Genomic DNA, 18,293 nt, shown 5'->3' with positions numbered 1-18,293 from the left:
TGTACATATAATAATATATATATATATACTATATACACAAATGTATTATATTTTTATTAATGTATATAATATTATGTATGTATAATATGTGCATATATAAATTATAAATTATTATTATAAAACAATTAAAAATATATATTTTTGAATGTATATAAATAAAATAAAATATTTTAATATAAAACAATTAAAATATAAAACAATTTTAAATCAACAAAATAAGGAATTATTTACAATACAAAATTAATGCTGTTTAACAGCAATTACTGCATTACAAAAAGAGAATCTAATGAGAATTATTATTGAAAACAATGAGAATTTGATTTTGAGTGTTATGGTTTTGAGGTGAAATGCGACCTCGACATATTTCATGAGATTCTTTTCTAGTTTCTAAAACTAGTCTGTTTAAATAAAATGTAAAACCTTTTAAGTCATACAATCCACCATAAAACGTAGATAGCATCTCATAATCAAACTGTTAATACTCTATCAAACTGCTAAACCTCATGCATCCTCACAGTGTTGTGAAGGGTTTTTCTGGATGCCGGGCGTCAGTCCTCACTCTGAGGGTCTCTGAGCAGAAAGCAGATGAGCCCAGCTCGTTTAACATGCTTAACAGGGACGATTTTCCAGTATCACCCAGCTACTGGGTTTCTAACCCAGCAAAAGCTGAGAGGACTAATTGAAACACCAGCCGTATGGAGCAGATTAAAGTTTGCAGAGAAACAAAGATTAGATTCAACCTCAAACCAGGAGAAATTATACAGGCGGATTAAACACACAAAGAACATTATGAAAAGACCCCAAAGAAAATTATTAACCCTCTCTGATACTAATCACTCCATAAATCTCAATAGTTGTTTACCTGGTTAAATAACATGACTTCACAATTAACACCCAAACTACGTTGTGAACAATATCACACAATCTTTACATTAGTTATGCATCACCAAACTCGTTACATTCATAACTGGACTACATTAAATCAGAAACCACATGGTCACTAGTCAATAAACGCAGCAACAAATCATAAGAAACTGTTAACAGAAGTTTAACCTCCGCATTTCAGCATAACTGTCCATCCTTTCTCTCTCTCTCTCTCTCTCTCTCTCTCTCTCTCTCACAAAAGACATCAGGATTAGATGGAATGGACATCAATGTTACCTCATGCAAAACCATTTTTAAAGACATACAAACACAAATGACTCAACTAATGGTTGAGAACTTATGAATGATATTCTGTTATGGATTGGTGGCCAAGTTCAAATTGTGGGCCAATGTGATAATAAGACTCAACTTATTCTAATTCTGCTGCATTCAATTCCAAGTAAATAGTTTACTATCCAACAAGAGTTCACCACTCACCAGTGTCAATCACATGCAATTTGAAATAAAATATAGTTAAAATCATGTTCTAATAAGAAAAACCATATGCAATCCAAAAGTTAACCAAAAGGCACCAAAATCACTTAAGGCTTTAAAGTTTTGTCAAGAAAAATAAACTTAAATGGTACCAAATGTCTGGATGCCATTGCATTTGATAAGAAAATATCAAATTGCATGAAAATATCAAATTGCAAAAAATTAAGCAGAATCTTCATCAGTGTTGTTCAATTATTTTCAATCAGCTGCTGTTTTGATGATTGTTAGTGGATGTATCAGGTCAGTTCTCCTCAAAATTCACACGGGAGTCATTATATCCATTATTTTATCAAAACTATACTGAAAAAAATATCTACATTTTTACATTTTCACTCACAAACTGCTATATATATATATAGTATACTGCTAGAAACAACAATAACACATTTAATTAAATGTGAAATTAGTGGAAACGTTTAAGTAGAAAGACTGAATTAGTATTTTCTTGCAAAACATATACTCCAATAATCTTTGTTTTATTTGCAACAATGAAAAATCATTTTACAGTGCACTTCTTTTTGTAAAATATTCTGTTTGAGCTATTTCATTAAAATAAAGCCCACTTTGTTTAATGTTTTTTATCGAATCCAAATGAAATTCGGACACTTTTTAGTGACTAAAGTATGTAAAAATACATTTGTATGCGGATAAAAAGACCACAATAACACATTTCATGCATAGAAGTGAGTATTCCAGGCTAAACACATGCACTAGCAACACAGAATTAAAATTGAACAAATTTCATTTGTTTGCTATCTAACGCAATGACATTCAGAAGTTTTTAAGGGTCCAAATACGTTTTGGAGTCACAAGGCAAAATAAACACAAAAACACACTTTCATAGTAGCTACAGAAACGTCAATACCCATAAAGCAGTTTTAGGTTTTTATAGCCTAAGTTCCTACTCACCGATCCTCAAGACCTGCTGCGCGCTGAGACTGACCTCTGCCATCAGACACAGCAGGATGAAGCTCACACCTGTCCCCTTCAGCATGCTGCACCTGCAGGAGGAACATTCGACATCCATCTCCTTCTTCTTTTTGTATCCATACAGGAATAATTTCCATCCGCGCAGCATCTTTCCACTCACTCGTGCTGGTGGGAGTCACCCATCCTCACATCCAAAGGTGCTAACTGGGCATCACTTTCCAGAATAAGTCACCGTGAATGAGCATCCCTCCCGCGGCGCGTTCAGGACATAGCGGTGCCGATCAGGGTCCGAGCGCGCGGAGAGCGACTCCCAGTCCGTGCGCACGGGCTCAATTGAGGGCACCGGCGACTCTCTGATCCGCAAACATGGATCCGTTGTGAAGATTAACTTCAAATCTGGCAGCAGTCGACCTCGACAACGTCTTTGCTCTTTGGTACACCGAGGAAATGATTAAATCTTGTGCCGGAGCTCTGATGGAAACGCACATCTGCCAGCGGATTAAATACCCGTTTATCTGTCACTCGTTGTCTGTAATTTCACCAAATGGGAAGACACCTTATTCAACAGCAGTTTGACCTACTTTTAATCTAAATCATTCTCAAAATTAATCTTGTACGTGTCAGTACATCTACTTCGAGAAGTTGCCTATCATAAATGTTTCCCCACAAATATCAACAAGTCAGATCAATAGCATAATTTTCTGTACTCAAATCAAAATGCTCCTGTTTTAACTGTCCATGAGAGCTTTCAAAACTCTGGATCTGCTTTAGGAGGTGATTATTACCCATCCTTTAGGTCATTGTGACAATGGGTTTATATGGCATCAGGGGGATTACAGAGACAGGATCTGAATCACAGATCATTCAGAGAGAGAAGAGTTCAGCCCCAACAAAGCCAGATCATGTGATTCTACCGGATATTTTACACCAGGGGTGTCAAACTCAATTCCTGGAGGGCCGGAGCCCAGACTTTTGTTCCAACCCTGCTGCAACACAGATACCATGTAGTTTTCATATAAGCCTGAAGGACTTGATTAGGTGGATCAGGTGTGTTTAATTAGGGTTGAATCTAAACTCTGCAGGGCTCCGGCCCTCCAAGAATCGAGTTTGACAACCTGTTTTACACTATGGTGTCTAACATACGTGACTATGAATTGCAATACATTTTGTTGTCGCTGTGAGGCTCTTTATAGTGTAACAAAGGGAAAAATCTCTAAAAAATATTTGCAATGCAGCTTACAATTTTTAAAATGTCAAAAAAAAAAAAAAAACGGATTAAATCCCCATATGCTACACTTGTAAGGCCATCTACTGGTTAATCATCATAATGACTAGGGGAGGCCGGGGCAAGTTGTCACATTATTTCTGAAAGTCAATAACAGCTTTGCAAGAAAATTAAACAAAGAAACAACAATGAAACACACAAAAATCAGTCTAACCATTGAACTTTGGAGTTAAAACTGAACTAACCCTTGTGACAACTAACCCAGGTCTTCTCTAGGCCTATTTAATACATTTTCTCTCTCAAAGCCACATTTGATAGAAACAGCAAAGACTTGGAAAACATTTGTAATAAATTATTTTATTACAATTTTATTGCACATATTGAAATAAAAAAAAATTTTTTATAAAGATGCAGTATAATTTTAGTCCTCTGATTGCCAAAAACAGAGAATAATGGGAGATTCTCGACATCTCTTCAAATATTGTCATGTTCTCAGCTCACAGGACAAACTCACAGCTGTTTATTTACAGAATAACACACTGCTTCTTAACTGCAAGCAAATATCCTTTTATCCTAGCAAATATAGTCTGATGTGCCATATACTGATTCCGTGTTTGCTGTCCACATGCCCCAATGTGAAGCAAAGGTTGTTTATGGGGGCTGAATGCAGTTGGCATAACAAACAACTGCAGCACTGAGTTCACAACTTCAGCTCGGCATCCATTAACAATTTTACCTGGAGCTCTCTATTCACATTCAAGGGCAGCTGCTCATCCGGTGCAGGATTCCCCGTATTTCAACTGCATGCTGTCATTTTAGCTCATGGGACAAACAGTGGAGAATCTGGAGCTGCAGGAAAATGAAACCATGATAGTTACAAAACCTTCAATAGCTTCTATTCTCATATGTGACGGTGAAAGCAGACAAGCAAAAATATAAATCCATTTCACACTTTTAAGAGCCCTATGAAAAGCAAAATTTCTACTTTAATAAATTAATTTGTGATTTATATGTTGCATGCATTGAATACTGTACTGTACATTCTTGCTCTTAGTCTCTCTTTTAAAAAGTTTGTGTAATACTCAAAATTAAACTTAATGTCTCTTAAAGCGGTGGTTTTCAACCAAGGGGCCAGGACTTCCAAGCAGCGCACAGATAGCTTAAAATAAGACAAAACGGTCTAAAAACAAACTACAACAGCTTTAAAACAAAGTAAGCTTTCGTTTTAATCTGCCATTTTTATTTAAGAACCAGGGTTCTCACAGTCAGTCTTGAATATGAAAGAATTCCTGGAAAACCTGGATATGAGGGAACATTTTAAAAATGTGATTTCTAGATCTGCAAAAGTATACTGGAATTTAATAAAACCTTTTTTAAAAAAAAAGACATTTTTTAAATGAATATGTCAAGTTCTAAAATATTTTATTGGGTAGAGATTGCTAAGAAATTTCTATTTGTAAGTAAAAAATCTATTAAACAATCACAAATGACTAAAAAGTCATGTAAATTAATTGAAAAAAAAGAAGAAGAAGTAAACCCAGTTATTGAACACTGAATTATTGAAACTTCTGGAATCATGGAATATATATATATAAATTATCTATAATTATTTTATTTTATTATATAATATAATTATAATTATTTTATTTTATTTATTTGTCTGAAAAAAAGAAAAAGAGCAGAGAATATTAATTATATATTAATTGAAAATATTGTCTTTGACAATGGGGGGCTTTGGAATGAAAAAGGTTGAAAATCACTGCGTTGAAAGACCCTGTGGCCACCGGTTGCATGCTGTAGGGTGAATGTTGACCATTAGAAGGCGTAATGGCTTAGCTGAAAGCGGACGGCGAAGGAAATGTTGACTGTTGAATGGAAAGACTGCTGCTCTGGACCAAAGGCTGGTGTCTTATAGAATTAAAGGTCTGGAAGCGGTTTAAAAATGGGTTTATTAGCTGGTGGGCGAGCATAAAATGAGCCTGATTTTGGACCAACGCAACAGTGCCTCTCCTAGTTCCCTACGCTGAGCGTCAATCAATAGAGGGTTGTAGAAGTCTCTAATGATGGTGTGGGCCGTCCAAGAGACCGGGATGATTACGCAAACAGATGCTAAAATCTGCATCACCCCTGTGGCCATCGCAGTGAGGCTTTTGGCCCGTGGTTGATCCGTGAGACACAAGGTGCAACGGAGGCCCACAAGAGAGTAACAAGCAGCCCGACTCCAGACAGCGCCAGGGCGCAGCAGAGAGTCGTAGACTTTACACTGCATGTGGATGTTGGCCTGTCTGAAGCACGTCATCCAAAGACCCTCCCAGTGCGTCTCCATCACGATGATGTTCTCCCAGATAAATGCTGTCACTTTGACAGCCACCGCGCCGATCAGACCGATGATGCTCAGACACAGGGCGATGAGTTCACACTTGCCCTGAACCATCATTGACCTCACACGCTTTTGACTATATTATTAGCTTTCCTAAAAGTAGAGAAACAAACATAATTGGTTTCGAAATTTATCGCCTTTGGCACAGGATGCTTTTCGCATTTAATCCGTCAAGTTTTTAATAGCACCAGACAAATGCTTTTAAATGCAAACAGCATTAAGGCAGTTTTACACTTTTACATTTTAACATGAATTAACGTTAAATTAACATTTTTATTCAGCATGGATGCATTAAATTGATCAAAAGTTACAGTAAATACTAATAATGTTGCAAAATATTTCTGTTTTTTATTTTTCTGTTCATCAAAGAACTTTGAAAATGTATCATGATTCACACAAATATGAAGCAGCACAACTGTTTTTAACTGATAATATTCAGAAATGTTTCTTGAGCAGAAAATCAGCATATTAGAATTATTTCTGACAGATCAAGTGACACAGAAGACTAGAGTAATGATGCTGAAAATTCAGCTTTGCATCACAGGAATAAATTACATTTTACAATAATTCATATAGAAAATGGTTATTTTAAATTTTAATACTATTCCACAATATTAGTTGTTGATTGTGATTGGTATGGCTACTTTTGAATGGATACAGATGCTTTCAGCCTCATGATGGTGTAGTTATTGCATCTACCAACAGGGTATATCTGCACTATCTACACCAATAAAAACAGCAAACCTTGACCTCCTGACCTATTAAACAGAATGTACCTTTTCCTTTAACAGGCTCACTTTCATTTTCATAAAATTATGTAAATGCTCAATTCTGTTCAAATGTTTAGTTCTTCTATTCATTTCTGTTGTACTCTATTTAGGTGATGCCCTGAATGAACATCTCCTCAGATGACAGCAAACTATCCTCAGCAGATGAATGAATCCACTCACTCTGTTCTGAACAAAGATAATCCTGTTGGGCAGCAATTTAGTGTCCAAATCCAGAGGTCTGGAGTCTGTTAGCAAAACACAGGTGTTAAATGTAGTAAATGTTGTTCCCAGATTAAATAGGGCAGTCCACATAGCAGTGTAGAGAGTGTGATTTTATGTTCTTCTTCTACAACTTAAGAATAATGACAAACTTACTGTCTTTGTTATGGGAAAGTGGCATAGCTGTCTTCTGATTGGTTGAGGATGATGAGGGTAAGTGGAGATGCTGATGGAGTGTTTACTGTCCAGTGGTCATATAACAAGGTTTCTCACATAAACAAACACACTCAAATGAACAGATGACCTTGACTAAGAAAGAGTCACAGCATTCTCATACTTTAACACTAGAAGGAGCTGCCGTGCCAATCTGGCTCCAGGTAAGTTAGTTCTGTCAGGGCTGTCAACTAGTGCTTTGGAAGCTGAAACGAGTTTCCTTTATCCACCTTATTTTGCAATGAAGTAAGCTATTTTTTTGTGAATGTGCGAGCTGCTATAGCTGCTATTGTAACAGAGGCCAGCGGTAGGTGCTGTGCAGGTAAACCTCACTCCCCTGATCTCAAGAGACGCACTAGTGACTGCCTCCTTGTTAGTGCATCCGCCTCCCATGCTGGAGACCTGGGTTTGAGACCCACTTAGAGTGAGAATGAGGTGTGGCAGTGAGGACCCGGGAGAGAGGGGTTACATTGGTGCCGTGACCCGGATGGGAGTGAGATTTAGGGGGGTGAGTGTAACGGAGGCCAGCGGTTGGTCCTGTGCAGGTAAACCTCACTCCCCTGATCTCAAGAGCTGCTATTGAAGGAGCTGCCGCGCCAATCTGGCTCCAGGTAAGTTAGTTCTGTCAGGGCTGTCAACTAGTGCTTTGGAAGCTGAAACGAGTTTCCTTTATCCACCTTATTTGGCAATGAAGTAAGCTATTTTTTTGTGAATGTGCAAGCTGCTATTGTAACGGAGGCCAGCGGTAGGTGCTGTGCAGGTAAACCTCACTCCCCTGATCTCAAGAGACGCACTAGCGACTGACCCTAGTGGCTGCAGTCTTTAGCCTCCTTGTCAGTGCGTCCGCCTCTCATGCTGGAGACCTACTCAGAGCGAGAACGAGGTGTGGCAGTGAGGACCCGGGAGAGAGGGGTTACACTATACAGAACAATAACATTGCGGTAAACGATAAAACTTTTTGCGCTGCAAATCAGTTTGTGATTATAATAAGTTAAAACGATAAGAAATACCAGTTTACAATATCAAGCAGCATACGGGCTGTTTTTGTACATTTAAGTTACAAATATGGCCATGTCCACTCTTACGTTAAAAATAGAGTGGATAAGACATGTTCCTGGATCAACATCTTTTGCTGATCCTGGATCAACATTACTGTCCAAAAATATAGACTAAACCCAATCCCTACCCCTAAACCTAACCCTACACTGTTAGCGATTTCTGTAAATTACACAGTATTTAACTGTAATATGAACTGTACTTTACGGTAAAACAGTTATACAGTACATTACTGTATTTTAAAGTTGCATTATGGGAAATATCCTCTTGGCGCCATTAAAATACAGTATTTTTCATTTACTGTAAATCCAAATACAGTAAAAAAAAAATGAGCGCGAAACCTGACCAATGACGGCTTTTTTTCTGCTTGGAGAAAGAAGAAGAAGAAGAAGAAAAGGAAAACGCACACACCTCGCAGCTGCAAATGTATGTACAATATTCCAGCTTTTTTGTTACATGTTTTATGTCAGTGTAATTTTAGGGGTTATTTGTTGGTTTAATTAAAAGCAAAATAATAAAAAAACGCTGACATTGCACGACGCGCAGTTTCCTCGCGGTGTTCGTTGGTAGAGAGCGGAAAACTTGAGAGTGAAGAGAATTTCTGTGCGAAAAAGATCTTTCTTTCTTTTCTTTCCTTTTTTGTAGAAAGTTTCACCATCAAATTGCCAACATAAACAGGTCTCTGTCTTCGTTTTGACCACGTCGGTAGCAGGTGAGGTTTTATGTGAACTTGTATGAAATTTTTGGCCAACAAACTGAGCTTTTAATGGTACAGCGGAGTAATCTCTTGGCGCTACCCATATATAAGTGTATAAATGTACAGGTGTGTAACAAAAGTTTGAGTTCTTTTTGAAGATTCACTATCGTCACTATTCACTATTATCATAATATGTTGTGCTTAGGATAAATTTTAAGAATTTTTTCTAACTATAATAGTTAGAATAGTATGTAATGTATATAATAGTTTGTAACAATGTTTTGTTTGAGTCTTAACTGAATCTGTGAAAATATTAAAATGTTATTGCAAGGATTACAATTGAACAATTGAAAAATTTAAAGTTATACAGTTGTCATTGCTTATTTTCAGTTAAATTATATATATATTTTTCTTGTATTTCAATATGTTACTGGAGAAAAGACCATAAAATTACAGTATATTTAACAGTAAAAACGGTAAAAGTACAGTACACATACTGTAAATACATTTACAGCAAGTTAAATGGTACTGTAAATATGAATACAGTATTTTTACTGTAAGTTTAATTTACAGTAAGTTACTGGCGAACTGCTGCCAGTAAGTTACTGTAATTTCTACAGGAAATTTTTAACAGTGTACCCATAATTTATTCCTAAAATCAGTGTGAAATGATAGCTGATTAACAAGGGTGTAGAAGCACCTAACCCTGATCGTAAGTCTAAAACAGATAGGCTATTTCCTGAAAAGTTATCTCTCAATTCTGATTGGTTAATTGGAATGTTGTTCCAGGATCAACAAGGATGTTGATCCAGGAACATGTTGTACTTGGTGAAATCACGGTCACCGCAGCAACCTACAGTTTTGTTAACTATGTTTGGTTGCTGCTAAAGCTTTTTCTGTTTTTACTGTCATTATTGTCATTTATCATGCATACATTTTATCCAAAGCACACGCTGTACCAATGACTTCAGTAATATAGTCTGGGTCACTTCTGCCTGGTGATGACCCACATATTTTGCATTAGCAAACTGAACTGAGACCACTACAGTGCATGTTACCTCTGTTCTAAAACCTAGTGAGCTGCCTTGCTGTTTACTACCAACTCAGGCAGCTAACTTATAAAAAAAGAAGCATCCTCACTGAAATTGAACCACATAAGTGAGTGATTTAGAACACTCAGCAACTTTTTGCTTCGCAGAAATATCAATGAAACAGCACACAGGTGTTCTACACTTAGCATATCGCTAAGCTAATAATGCAAGAACCTAATCATAAAACCCCCCCAGCGTGCATATACTCTGTATTTGCTTAAAAAAGGACATTTTTAATTACTCAACTATGTTTTACCAAAATTGTTTGGTATTAAATCAAATGTAAATGCATTTATTATTTTTCTTCAATGAGCACAATGCATTCTGGGATTGCATTCTTCATGAAGGATGACACTAATAGAATCTCATCAGACAAGTTGCTGCCTACATTTAGTTTACATTTAAGCCTATGACAGTATTGTTATTGTTAACTAAAACCATTAAAAATAATTTTTTTGTTCATTGAAATAAAGCTGAAATAAAATATAAATATAAGATGAAAAACTTAAATGGCTATTAGAAATAACTGAACTGTACTAACTGAAATTATATGAGTTGAAGCTGAAGTACTAACATTACTAAAAACTAAAGCTGAAATAAAAATAAATGTAAGCTAAATAGAAATATTAAAAAATTTAAAAATGACAAAAGCACATAAAATTACTAAAAAAATTTAAACTGAAAATATAAAAATAAAGCTAGTTCAAAATATGAATGAGTACTATAATAGTATAAACAATACTAAAAAACATTTGGCTATGATTCCTTAAAATGCTTCACAGCAAAGTTCACCAATTTTGCACTTGCTGTGTAAGACAAACATTTATTTAAACAATTTTTTTTTATTGCTGGTCTTCCACTAATATTTTTATACATTCAGTATGTCATATTTCTGATTTAAAAAAAAAAACATTATAACATAGATCCCAGTGAAAGTCTCACACCTTAGTCTGTCTAAAAGTATGCGGTTAAAAACTTTAAAGCAGCTTGTTCCGTTTTCATGTGTGGGTGTGTATTTCTCTCTTTTCCCAGCTGAATAGCAGATAGTTCTGATCCGTTTATTAGTGCTGTTGTAGCACTACTATACTAACAAGCAGCTCTTGTGTGACTCATTCTCTGGGTGTGTCAGAGACAATAGGCGTCTTACGTTTCACTGCCGCTTTCTGTTTATCTGAAGCCACAGGGCATAAAGATCTTGATCGCACTGAGCTGAACTAAACCACCAAATTCAGCACCTGCCTGTAACTCAGACCTCATGACTTTTTGAGAAAACACGTCCTCTGAAGCATAGAGATGAAGAGATTTCTTCTGAGAACTATTACTGTGCAAATAGACAGCAGAAACCAGAACAGTCTTTTAAAACTACCTGTAAATGCAGAAAGATTTGAGGAGGAATAGCAAATATCTTATCATTAAGGATATTTCACTTGTTTATTGATTTAAATCATTGTTTTGTGCTTTGATATTTACATAAAAACATAATATCTGAATATTAAACACTTTTTCCCTAGTTTCTATTTTAGACGGCTTTCAAGTAATACAAAATACCTCAAGTAGCATACTTTACAATGTCCTGAGGTATGAACTGTACTTTACAATTAATCATATGAAACAACAACAACAAAAATCTTTAAAACAATTTTTCATCTCAGTCAGTTCTCAAGGTTCTCTTACTTGCATATTAAAAAATATATCTACTTAAAAAAGTAGAAACGGCATTTAAATGTAGTCAAAAACCTTCCAAAAAATGAAACGGGGAAAAAATGGAATGTAGTGGAACTTTGTTGCATTTAAAACTGTTTAAATATTACAGTGTTTTTCAAATATTCTTTTTTCTTTTTTGAAAAACCTTTGGTTAGAAGTCTGTCCTTTCCATCTCATATCCGCTCCTACTTAGATATTTAAAAAGCCAAAGTAGAAACAACATTTAAATGTTGTTAAAAGCATTCCAAAGAATGAACTGGGGGAGGAAAAAAAATGAAATGAAATGTATGACTAACTGCTACATTTAAAACCGTTGAAATGCTGCAAAATTTTCAAATGTTTTTTATTTTTTAAAAACTCATCAATCTCTCACCTGCTCCTATCCTACTTAGATAAAAAAAAAAAAAGTAGAAACAATATTTAAATAAAAAAAATATATATGAAAAATTAAAACATATATATTTAAATGTTAAAAAATATGAAATATAGGCCTAAATTTGTTACATCTGTTCAAATGTTCTTTTTGTAAAACCTCTGGTTAGAAGTCTGTCCTTTCCATCTCTCATCTGCTCCTACTTGGACATTTAAAAGTGCAAATGGTATTAAAATTCTGTCAAAAACATTCCCAAGAATGAAAAGGGTCACATTTAAATCCAAATAGTTTCCAAATAGTCTTTTTCCCTCGTTTAAAAAAAAAGCTTTGATTAGAAGTCAGTCCTTTGCATCTGTCATCGGCTTCTATTTAGATATTTAAAAAGCAAAAGTAGAAATTACTACTTTTTTAGAACTAATTTACATTCACATTTTTTCCAAATATTTTTTAAACCTTTTGGTTAGAAGTCCGTCCTTACCATCTCTCTCTAACACACACACACACAAACGCAAATACACAAGCCTGTGAAACATCCAGCTGGATTTCAGAGATAAGCCACGGCGCTGCGGGTGGATAGATGTCGGGACGGCTGTACGAATGACTGCTGTCTGGAAGGTTGAATGAATGACTGCTGTCTGGATGGTTGGTATGACTGCTCAATGAACGACGGTGGCCCGGACGGGTGGCTGTACACCGAGTGTGGCTGGGGGTGGTAGGCCAAGGGCTGCGGCTGATATGCCACGTAGGGTGCGTTCCTGGTGTACTTGTACCTCGGATCTGGGCCCTTGTCCAGGGAGCCGCCACAGCAGGTGAATATGCACCCGCCAGCAAATAAGAAGGCAGAAGACACCCAACCGATGTACAATGCCTCCCCGAGTTCTCTACGCTGGGCATCGATGAGCAAAGGGTTGTAGAAGTCCTGGATGATGGCATGTCCAGTCCAGGAGACAGGGATGAGGCAACAGAAGCAGCCCAGTAGGATCATGCAGCCAGCGATGATTAGAACCATCCGCTTGGCGCGGTCGTTTCCTTGGATGCATGCCGTGCACTTCATCCCAGCGATGGAAATTAGTAGACCCAGCCCGGTCAACGCCACGGAGCAGCACATGAGCCCCCGGGCGGCCTGGAGGTCCGGGGACAGTGCCAGCAAGGAGTCGTACACCTTACACTGCATCCGAATGTTGGCCTGCCGGAAGCAGTTCATCCACAAGCCCTCGTACCGGGTCTCCATCACAATGATGTTCTCCCCGATGAATGCCGTCACCCGCCACATCGGCATCCCAGTGCTGGCCGCCACCCCGATGAGGCCGATCAGGCTCACGCACATTCCCACGATCTCCAGGGCGCCATTTGCCATGATTCCAGAAGCCTGAAGAGTGAGGACTGGTTTTGACTTTGAGGTTTTGCATCCCGCTGGAATGGGAGCTGATAGGTGTTCACCTGTTCCCAGCCTCCGCCCTCTTGCTCAGGAGAGGGAGGGCCAGGGCTGGTTGCTATGAAATCAAACCCCCCCTGCGAGTGTTTGTGTCTGGTTTTGTGTTACTGGGGGAGGAGGAGGAGCTCGTAGCCGTGTTGATATTTGCTCAGCAGGCTTCGTTTTCTGGCGGAGATCCTGTTAAGTGAGGAAATGCAGCTGAAGGGGTTACTGATACAAGCAAACACACCACAACTCTGGACTGCTGTCAATGTTTAACACTACTGGTGTTGCGGCTCATTAAATTGCTGTCTGATATGTTCAGAAGAACATTTGTGAAGTCAGCTGATGGCTTAACGTTGATGTTTTACATTTAGTTAAAGGTAAAGCGTGTCATTTCTGCACCGCTAGAGACATCAAACAGAATTTTGTGATTTTTTTACAATTCCGTTTGATGCTGAGTGGTTGTTTGCATGTAGCTATGTGGTTTTCTATGGGAACCACAGAAAGCAACCACATAGCGACATGCTAAGTACCACTCAGAACATAAGCAATTGCACAATAACCTCTTAAAAAAACATTTAGAACCCCTTAACCGACACACAGTGACATTCTAAAAACCACACAGATCCTCTTAGAAGCTGCATAGCATCACCCTAGCAACCGCATAGTAACATTCTATAAACCACTCACAATCCCTTGGCAGCTGCATAGCAACATTCTAAAAACTACTCAGAACCGCTTAGCAGCTACATAGCAACACCCTAGTAACCGCATAGTAACATCCTATAAACCACTTAGAACCCCTTAGCAGCTGCATAGCAACACCCTAGCAGCCTTTGTACAGTAAAGCATTTTTGTAGTTCCATTTAATGCCGAGTGTCTTTTAGCATGTTGCTGTATGGTTGCTATGCATCTGCTAAGGGGCCGTGAGTGGTTTATAGAATGTTACTATGCGGTTGCTAGGGTGTTGCTATGCAGCTGCTAAGGGGTTGTGAGTGGTTTATAGAATGTTACTGTGTGGTTGCTATGCAACTGATAAGAAGTTCTGATTAGTTTTTAGAATGTTGCTCTGCATCTGCTAAGGTGTTCTAATTTTTTTTAGAATGTTACTATGTGGTTGCTAAGGTGTTGCTCTGCAGCTGCTAAAGGGTTCTTATAAGTTTTTAGAATGTTGCTCTGCATCTGTTAAGGGGTTCTATTTTTTTTTTTTTTTAGAATGTTACTATGTGATTGCTAGGGTGTTGCTATGCAGCTGCTAATGTGTTCAGAGTGGCTTTTAACATGTTGCTATGAGGTTTCTAGGGTCTTAACAACTTCATAGCAACCACTCAGAACACCTTAGCATCTGCATAGCAGCATCTTAGCAACCTATATGTATTTTTGCTATTTCATTTAATGCTGAGTTTTTAGCATCTTGCTATTCAGTTCCTATGCAGAACATCCTAGCAAGCACATAGCAACATGATAAAAACCACTCAAAACGTCTTAGCAACTATATAGCAACAACCTAGCAACCTTTGTACTATTAAGCACTGCTCACATTTTCTTCAGACAGTGTAAAAATCAATTTTCTGTTCTCTATAAGATGGCTCATAGTAACCATAAACTTTTGGTATTTAGTTCAATTTCATGATGAGATGAGAATTTGGTTCTTAATATTGTTTTGCTGCATTGACAGTTTTTCCAGTTACATCTTACATTATCTTAGATCACATATACACACATCTCTTTTGGTCACACAAACACACAGTCATTGTCGCTCATGTCTGCTGGTAAATTTGCATTAGGGGTGTGACGTTTTAAGGTTGTGGAGCAACAGAAGAGAACCATACACTGAAAAACCACCTCAACTGGTTCGACCAGTGTCGCAGACACTGAGCTAAAAAACAACAAAATGATGTTGTCGAATCCAGGAAGGGACTATTTTAAGACTACAGACCAGGAGCTAGTACAGCCACAGTTCTTTTTACACATTTATTTAATACAATTAAAGTCAAACCAGTGCTTTAAAAATGGACAAAGTGGAAAACAAACACAATCATATCACAGAGCCAACATTAAGTCACGGATCCACAGTTAAATGCTGCGTGGAAATATCCAAAACAAATAAGTCTTTTGAAATGAGGAAATGCATTCAAATCAAGCATGTAAAAACTAATATTCACATATACAGTCACATATAATCAACTGAGGCACCATCAGTCCTTCTTTCTTCTGAATCTTGATGCAGATCACTCCCAACTCAACTTTTTTATTGGAGTCTCTATATCAGTGGTAAAGCACAGCACTCACTGTGTGCCTCAGTATCTTGGAGGGTTATAAACTGACTGGACAGGAGAATAGGCTGGCTGATAGTTATTCGCAGGCTGATATCCATACGCAGGCTGGTATCCATATCCAGGCCTGTAGGAGTAGTTATATGGGGCCGATCTGGCCCGATACAAAACAGCAGCCAAGTCTTCTTTGTCCTGGGTCCGTGGTGCATGTCGACAAAGCAGAATCACCCCAGCACTAAAGAGCATAGCTGAAGTGACCCATCCGATGTACAACGCCTCTCCGAGCTCTCTACGTTGGGCATCGATTAACAACGGGTTGTAGAAGTCCTGGATGATCACATGAGCCGTCCACGACACAGGAATGATGGTGGTCAAGCAGCCAGCCAAAAACAAACACCCTCCGCTCACCAAAACAATGTGCTTGGTTCTAGGACGGGAGTCTACCAGACGGGTGCAGCGCATGCCTACGGCCGACAAGATGCAGGCGAAGGTGGTCAAAGCGACGGAGGAGCACATGAGACCCCTGGCGGCCTGGAGGTCGGCCGGAAGGAACAGCAGAGAATCGTAGACTTTGCACTGCATACGGATGTTGGCTTGCCGGTAGCAGTTCATCCACAATCCCTCCCAACGCGTCTCCATCACGATGATGTTCTCCTCGATGAACGCGGTGACCTTCCACATCGGGAGGCCTGTGACGGAGGCGACGCCGATCAGTCCGAAGAAGCCGATGATCAGCGCAACCACCTCACAGCAGATAGATTCCCGTCTCTTTCTCTTCTCGCGCTTCAGCTGCTCCTCGTACACGTCTTTCGCAGATTTCTCATCCGGATATCCCGTGTACACGCTGCCCCCATAGGATTTGTCCGCGTAGGGTTTGGCCATGTAAGACCCGGCCGTGTAAGACATGATGGTCGAGTGCCAGGACAAAAGGACGAAGGATCAGACACAGATGTAACGCAGCTCTCCTTCACTGTGGTGTTTCTCAAATGAGACGGAAGATCCAGATGACAAGTATTTACAGACAAGAAAAAATGGTAATGATATTATGTCATCAGACTGGTTCACCTGCTCCTGGACAATCTGATAAACAGCTCGAAGGAAACTGGTGATTCTTGAAATGTTAAAACAAACATGCCCACGGCTGCCATTTTTGAATTCTACCATTAGGTGGCTTCTAAATATAAATATACTCTTCTTCAGAACAGAATGGAAGCACGAAATAGCTTGTGGGAATGTTGAATTAAAATTTAATTAACAGTAGCTTTTAAGGTCTTTTTCAAGACCAAAAAACAACAACAATAATAATAAAATATAAAAATAAATAAATAAATAAAAATGTATACTTAATCAAACTAAAAAGGTATTCAGCACTGTGAGTGTAAGAAAAAAAAAAAAGTTAGTCACAAATATGACTTGGTGAAATTTCATAACATGCTTCTGTACAAATGTATTGCTCACATTATCAAATAATAATAATAATAGATATACAAAATTAACATATTATAAAATACTTAAAGTAAAAAAAAGTACTGAACACTGCAAAAGACAAAAAATAATATTAAAGTTAGTTAAAATATGAGTTTTGAAATTTCATAACATGCATATACACATGTTTATTGCTCAAGTTATAAAAATACACTACACAGCTACTATTTAATATAAAACAATAATAATAATAATAATTTATTATTATTATTGTTGTTGCCTTTGTGAACTACACACACACATATAAATATAGATTAAGTAAATATACATACTTACCCAACCCAATAAAACTAAAAAGGTGTCCAGCACTGTGGGTGTATATAATATATAGAAAATGAAACATTTCATAACATATACAATTTTATTGCTTTTTTATAGCTGCGTTCTGAATAATATTTCATTTAAGTTTTAGCTTTGTCTCATGTTTTTCTTAAAATTCCTTCAAATTAAACAACATACACAAATTAAACAATAGGTCACATGTAAAATGACTGTGGATAGCAGCTCAGATGATTTAACTTTTCATCTCTTGGAAGAATTTAATGACAAAGTTCATATTGAGATCTCTGACATGATCACATATCTTGGCAAATCCAAGCACAGTTTGAGATATTGTTCGGATATCTTCTGAAACTCTGAGAGATCAAATCTGAAAAGCAAAAGACAAAAGCAAGAGTCTTATTTGCTTTCTATTGGACTTCACTGCTGTCTAGTAGAAACTATCAAGATATTAAATATAGACCATATTTGTGATTTTCCTTTTCTATTGTTACTGTCAAATGAAACTCGTTTGTTTTTTTTGTTTTCTCAAGACGTTCCTGAACTTGAATTCCCCATGAAGTCCCTGATCTACTGCTGTTTCCTTCAGCTCCTGTATGTCAGTGAGAGGTCAGGTGTGTTACAGGTATCACAGCGATTCCAGGTAAGATACTGAACTAGAACCTGACAAATGATGGAGGTGGAACCTGAGAGGCCTTAGTGTCAAAACACACACACACTCACACTCACACACTCACACGCACACACACACACACACAC

At 37.7% G+C, this 18,293-nt stretch overlaps 4 protein-coding genes across 6 annotated transcripts in view; all 4 read right to left on the bottom strand.

Annotated features, from left to right (window-relative positions):
- The window catches only part of LOC107669874 (glutamate receptor ionotropic, kainate 1-like), a 28,922-nt gene extending 26,058 nt beyond the window's left edge, over positions 1–2,864 (bottom strand). For 2 of the 3 annotated variants that reach the window (XM_016462298.1, XM_016462300.1), the window contains exon 1: positions 2,329–2,864. In XM_016462298.1, coding sequence (XP_016317784.1) covers positions 2,329–2,497 — 169 coding nt within the window. In that variant the 5' untranslated portion in view covers positions 2,498–2,864. The remainder of the gene's footprint in view (positions 1–2,328) is intronic. The other variant, XM_016462301.1, reaches the window with a different exon arrangement.
- On the bottom strand, positions 2,561–6,008 carry LOC107669862 (claudin-8-like). Its single transcript, XM_016462288.1, has 2 exons — positions 5,570–6,008; positions 2,561–2,778 (listed from the first exon to the last, which is right to left on the bottom strand). The coding sequence occupies exons 1-2, from the start codon at positions 6,006–6,008 to the stop codon at positions 2,561–2,563; spliced, it is 657 nt and encodes a 218-aa protein (XP_016317774.1).
- Positions 6,009–12,471: 6,463 nt separating this feature from the next.
- Positions 12,472–13,450, bottom strand: LOC107669885 (claudin-8-like). The gene has a single exon (XM_016462316.1). The coding sequence runs from the start codon at positions 13,432–13,434 to the stop codon at positions 12,622–12,624; it is 813 nt and encodes a 270-aa protein (XP_016317802.1). The 5' UTR covers positions 13,435–13,450; the 3' UTR covers positions 12,472–12,621.
- A 2,279-nt stretch (positions 13,451–15,729) lies between these two features.
- LOC107669883 (claudin-8-like) lies at positions 15,730–16,737 on the bottom strand. Its single transcript, XM_016462313.1, has one exon. It carries the CDS (start codon positions 16,674–16,676, stop codon positions 15,795–15,797), a length of 882 nt encoding a protein of 293 aa, XP_016317799.1. The 5' UTR covers positions 16,677–16,737; the 3' UTR covers positions 15,730–15,794.
- Between the last annotated feature and the right edge of the window lie 1,556 nt (positions 16,738–18,293).

Source organism: Sinocyclocheilus anshuiensis, unplaced genomic scaffold (assembly GCF_001515605.1).
Source record: "Sinocyclocheilus anshuiensis isolate Anshui unplaced genomic scaffold, SAMN03320099.WGS_v1.1 scaffold272, whole genome shotgun sequence".
In the NCBI taxonomy this organism is placed as follows: domain Eukaryota; kingdom Metazoa; phylum Chordata; class Actinopteri; order Cypriniformes; family Cyprinidae; genus Sinocyclocheilus; species Sinocyclocheilus anshuiensis.
Note: the sequence above shows the minus strand (reverse complement) of the source record. Positions and strands in the feature narration are given on the sequence as shown.